General features: G+C 41.8%; 1 protein-coding gene across 1 annotated transcript in view; it reads right to left on the bottom strand.

Annotated features, from left to right (window-relative positions):
- Nucleotides 1–4,096: 4,096 nt before the first annotated feature.
- LOC118798509 overlaps nt 4,097–6,077 on the bottom strand; it is a 52,993-nt gene continuing 51,012 nt past the window's right edge. Inside the window, exons 5-6 of the mRNA XM_036557888.1 lie at nt 4,966–5,047; nt 4,097–4,214 (exon numbers count right to left, since the gene is read on the bottom strand). Of these exons, the coding sequence (XP_036413781.1) occupies nt 4,097–4,214; nt 4,966–5,047 (200 nt within the window). The remainder of the gene's footprint in view (nt 4,215–4,965; nt 5,048–6,077) is intronic.

Below are 6,077 nucleotides of genomic sequence, written 5' to 3'. Positions count from 1 at the left end.
AACCTTGAGGAACCATTTTTTGAAGAGTGTTAAAACCATGCAGGACCTGAGAAATTCAGCCCTGACAAAACACAGCAAAACGTTTCCTTAAATGGAAATGGTGATGCGTTGAAGACTCTGTTATATAGCGCGAGCAGCTGTGGCCGCTGAGAAGGCCATTCTTGGTGTTCTTTTTAAAGAATTTTCTTTTTGAAGAGTTTAAATATGAAAACATGTCGTCTAACATCTTCAACTGTAGCGTACATTTATTAGAATCCATTTTGTGCCCGTTACACACTGTTTCTCACCGTTTGATGAAACGTCATTGAAACTGGAAACCTTAGCAAAATAGTGGAAAACGTTTCGAGATTAAAGGTGCCCCAGGTACACCACAAAAACTGTCCCATTCCAGACCTCAACATCACTAAATGTGTTTGATTACTTCAGAAAATGCTAAACCAGGGGTCGGAACCAGGAAGCGGAAGCAGGAAACTTTTCCTCAGAAGTTGAACAGTTTCTTGTAAAATGTCTCTCAACGTTCAACTTTTTACGAGGCTGAAGTCACTTCTTATTCACCAGCTTCTTATTCAATTTTTACTTGTCCCAGAAAATTCGAACAAGAAGCTGGTGAACGTGAAGCAACTTCAGCTTCTCGTCTTTTTAGTGTTTGTCAGTTTCTCGTTGCAGATTAAACGTATCAGGAAACCAGCTGGAGTGATTATAAACACTAATAAGTCCATTCATCTACAAATTATCAACGTTTGTCTTAAATCTCTCTCTTTGCCTTTTTGTTAGCTACTAGCTAGGTGAGACTGTTGTCTGTGTTGCTATGGTGACCAGCAGTCTGTGCTGATCTTCAGGGTTAAAGGGTGAATTAGCAGTTCTACATTAACTCCAGAGTTTAAGACCATTTATTGTTAAACTGTGTTGAACGATCAGCAGAGCTTTATTTTACTGTAAAGGAGGATTATTTTATTTTTACCTACTAATCTGATTCTGCTGTGGAGCAACAGGGCAGTAAAAGAGCCGCATGCAGCTGCAGAGCCGCGTGTTGCCGACCCCTGGGCTAAACCAACTTCTGAGACTGAACTTTGGAGGTGTGTCTGCAGATTTCTTCGAGAAACTGTAATAAAGGTAAAGAGTGACTCACTAACACACAGCTGAGATCAGATTCTGTACAAAGTATACAGTATATACTGGCTTAATAAATGATAATGCACATCATGTTCTGAAAACTGCAGCAAACTGTTGATTGTTATGCTATGTCCACCTTCGTTGATTCACTTTTGAAAAGCTAACCAAAATTAAAAGATGATTTAACCTTGATTCACAATATTGACTCAACCATAAATAAACGTTGAAATGCCGGCTGCGGTGCCTGACGTACAGCCCATAACATGGTACTTTCATCTGGCCCATAACATGGCCGATGTAGGGTAAGTGTATGGTATGTCCCTGATCTGGCCCATTTTAGATGAAGCTGAGATTAAGTTCTTTGGCCCTGATTCGGCCCTGACCTGGCCCATGTAGGGTGAGTGTATGGTAAATTTAATTTGGTACGGATCTGGTCCACAACATGTGACATCCGGCCCATATAAAGTGAAGCTGAGGTTAAGTCCTTTGGCCCTGATTTGGCCCAGACATGGCCCATGTAAGGTGAGCATATGGTAAATTTATTTGGTCCGGATTTGGCCCAGACATGGCCCATGTAAGGTGAGCATATGGTAAAATTATTTGGCCCGGATTTGGCCCAGACATGGCCCATGTAAGGTGAGCATATGGTAAATTTATTTGGCCCAGATTTGGCCCATGTTTGGTGGACCTGTGGCTGCGTTGAGGCAGCCAGACTCACCCCGAGTCAACGCCGTACATCAAGGCCAAATGTGGGCCATAAGAGAACTGCAGAAGTGGGCCACATTTGGGCCAAAATTTCATTGCTATCTGGGCCTATAGCACATTCTCCATCAATCTGAAGAGCCATTTCACCATGTAAAGAACCACTTAAGCAAGCAAAGCGTTCTTTAAGTGTTCATGCTTCTATAAAGAATCTTTTTCTTTACTAAAGAACCCTTGAAGAACCCTCTTTTTAAGAGTGAACGCACCTGTGGGATGTTTAGGTTTTTACTAGGGCTCTGCAGCTTTTTAATAACGTTACTTTAAGAAGCTCCACTTTCATTATTCATTATGGGTTGTGTGAAATCTTCTTAACCAATGGCAACATCTTTAATAATGATGTTTAATAACATTTTGTTTTTATTTTGCAGCATTAATATGTAGCAATGTAGAGTTTGATTTATTTTCTGACCTTAACTAAACACAAACCAAAGTGTCTGAGTTCTTGTTTCCCCTCACTGTATTAGAATGGAAGTATCACCAGTTAAAACACTCAGGAAATTTAAGGGGTTAAAAAGGTTCTTCACACTCGCTCAGACCTTCCTTTCTTTGTTTTGTTAGACTATTTTAGGCGACTCTGCCCTCCTCTGCATGTAGGAAACTAAAAGAGTGGTAATAATCCATACCGGTCAGTGTGAGCAGAGTCGGAACCAAAAGGTGCAGCGTCTTCATCTCTCCTCTGGACCGCGAGCCACTTCTCAGCCAGCAGTGCGGGTTCTGTGAGTGCTTTGTGTGTGTATCTCTGTGGGAACTTAAAGTGCTGTTCCTTACAAAAAAACTGCTTCTAAAGAAGAACAAACCCAAACACCACAGCTGTGCCCTCCCCTTCACACCATTACGAGGAGGCAGACAGACAGAAAACTACCACAGGATTTTATGCTGATACTTAAACTGTGCTGTCTGACCACATCTGGGGCCGCATTACAGAAACTTCTTAGGTCTGAAATCTTTTCTGTTAAGTCTCCATGACGACTTCAGTACGAATGAATTTCAGACCGTATCTACTCCAGAATAACAGTTCCTACCTTCATAATCTCATCATCAACTCCAGATAAGAAAACAGCATCACACAAACATCCTAACTAGACTAAACCTCCTAAATCCTGTCCTAACTTTAGGATGAACCCCAACAGGGTCCTCACTTCTGTTTAAGGTCCGTTTCTATGGTTTTTAGGCAGCTGTGTCAGCAGCATAGTTCACTACCAGCATAATGAGCTCCATTTATTTCTACTGTAAAACGCTGCTTTCACTGTGAGATGATTTTCTTTTCTAACTCTGCGTTTTAAAGATCTCAGACGCTGCAGACTCGATCTCCACCGCCCCTCTGATCACCTTCGTGTGTTAATGTTGATGATGAAATATTACAGTGATGGTGGTGAATAATGAGGAGACGGAGCTGAACGTGTGTCTGTTTATTATGAGGAGTAACGTTAGTGCGCTCGGCTAAAGCGTTTGGGAAATGGAGACTGAAACTGAGGAGCGGCGACGCTCTGATAAACAGCAGGGGGCGCTCACACAGTGTTCACCACTTACAGTTTAGCACACTTTATCTTTGTTTTGACCTTTTTTACATCAGTAACTGCAGCTGTCTGACTGACTAACTTGATTATGTTGATTACGTCTTTACCTTTCAGCTGTGTGTAGATTGTCGGTTGCTAGGTAACAGACATGACAGTTGACTGTCGACTTCGATCGAGTGGTTTAGGATTTCCTAACTTGAGATAAGATGCTGTAAAATAAGATAAGATCCCTAAATTAAGACCAGATTTACTTCTGTAAGGCGAATTTGTGAAAAATCTTATTTTGACCTGTCAGATTAGGTTAAGTTTCTGTAATACAGCCCCAGGAAGACATGTTACTTTAATCACTCCAAGGAAATTTTTTAGGAACTGGGCAAATTTTAGTGTTGGAAGAAGTGGACGCAGTGATGGAGGCCACCTCTTAACATGAGCTAATGCTAAAGAGCTAAAGGACAGAGAGAGAGAGTCGCCCTTTCCATTCCATCTTATCACGAGATCATATGAGACTCACATCCAGAGTTATTCATTTTCATATGAAACATATGAGGATCATGTTATATGAAAAGCCTTTAAAGGAGAGTTTAAGAAGAGATGAACAAATCGAGAAAACGACCCCAGAGGGTTAAAAAATGTGCCTCACTGACTACAGCACCCGAACTTTGCCACCCAGGCCCCGCCTCCTGTTCTGTAGCGAGGCTGCTTCACTACACCTCACGTTCGATCCAGGCAGTGAGGGGCAGGCAGAACAATGAGCTCTCTTTCCCGATGATTTGTGTCTGAGCCTCCATGAGTGTCGCCAATGGCAACCGTGGCAAGGACTCCCTAAAAGCAAGAGGAAGAAACCTTGAGAGGAGCCAAGACTCAAAAGGGGAACCCATCCTACTCTGGTGGACAGTTTTAAAAGCCAGTGAAAAGTGGCCAGCTTAGCTTTGGATTTAAACAAACACCGATAATTTGGAGAAAAACAGGCTTATTTGCATTTATAATCACTCCAGCTGGTTTACTGATATGTTTAATCTGCAACAAGAAACTGACAAACACTAAAAAGTGACAAGGCTGAAGTCGCTTTTCATTCGCCAGCTTCTTGTTCGAATTTTCTCGTTCCACCTTAAATGGTGCAAGAGTTAGCTACATAGTTAGCTACATACTGGCGCCTCAGGCACCATTTAAGGTGGAACAGGAAAATTTGAATAAGAAGCGACTTCAGTCTTGTAAAAAGTCGAACATTGAGAGACATTTTACAAGAAACTGTTCTAATTTTGTGGAAAAGTTTCCTGCTGGAGATGTGAGAAAAGCAGCTACAGCCGAGCTAAAGATTAAAGAAGAGCAAAGTACGTCTGTGTTTTTGTTTATATTATATTTTTTAGCCTATTCTAATGCATCAGCACATACTGAGACATATTTACAGCCAAAGTGGTGAAACATTACTTCAATAAAATGGACATAATATGTTGAGGCTCCCAAGGTGGTTTGATTTTTATTGAAATGACAAAATGGCTCTTCTTAACATTTGGGTTGCGGCCCCTGCAGTAGGCTAACTAGCTCGCTAGAACAACAATCTTACAGAGATTACTCTTCTTCATCCAGTGGGCCGACGTGTTTCCTCTTCAGATGCTCCAATGTGGAGGATGTGCTCCCACGGCAGCTAAAGTCGGCTTTACAAACAGCACAACTGACAACCTTTTTTCTGAGTTCAGCGTGAAATGCTCCCACACTTTTGTTATCGAGGCTGCCATCGCACTTTTGTTAACTCTTTAGTAAGCAATAATGTCAGAACATTCCTAGTTAATGCGAGGAACACGCGTGATGACATCACCAACTAATCGACTATTAAATTAGTTGCCAAAAGAGGAAAAGGATGAACATCTACAAGATGGACAGAGATGATCAGAGGAATCATGAACAAGCCATTAAGAACTGTGAAGAACCAAAGAGAAGACGGAATGTTCTGGAGAAACACGGGACCGACTTGACAGCATTAGATAATCAATAAACAGTTTATACAACAGTTAGTTCCGGCCACGCAAGCTGACTGGTTGAGAAGTGTACTAACTGTGCTGTTATTTCACCATAACATCACAAACACTGTATCACTCCGCTGAGACACCATTGCTAAGCAACGACTTTGACAGTTGTAGGAGACGCTCAAGCCATTTGAACGTTTTTACTTCTTACTTTGCCACAAACAGAAAATGGACACTTTTAAGATCACATTTGACCGACAGCCGATTTGGTCAGACTCTGAAGATGAGACGACACTAAACTCCCAAACTGTCATCACCACTGAGCAGCTTTTCAGTCGGCAGCTGAGACAGAAGAACAGCTAAACAACCTGGAATCAGCCAGAAATGAACCCAACACCATTCGCCAAACTAAATGGACTGTAAGATGCTTTACAGACTGGCTGGAACAAAACAACATTAATACTGATCTGACAAAAACTGACAAAACTGAGCTGAACTTGATATTGCGGCCGTTTTATGGCTCAGTCTGATTTGGTCAGACTCTGAAGATCAGACTACACCTTTGGCGAATGCCGGCTGTGCAGCGAGTGGGCGGAGCTCGTTACTCTGACGTAGCAACAAGCTGCTTGTTAAGGAACTATAATTTGGTGAAGGAACTGCGAACATTAAAACATTAAACGCCGCGTTCACGGCCCAGTTTATTAATTTATTACTTTATTTA

This window comes from Colossoma macropomum, unplaced genomic scaffold (assembly GCF_904425465.1).
Source record: "Colossoma macropomum unplaced genomic scaffold, Colossoma_macropomum, whole genome shotgun sequence".
Classification (NCBI taxonomy): Eukaryota; Metazoa; Chordata; class Actinopteri; order Characiformes; family Serrasalmidae; genus Colossoma; species Colossoma macropomum.
This window is presented reverse-complemented; position numbering and strand designations above follow the sequence as displayed.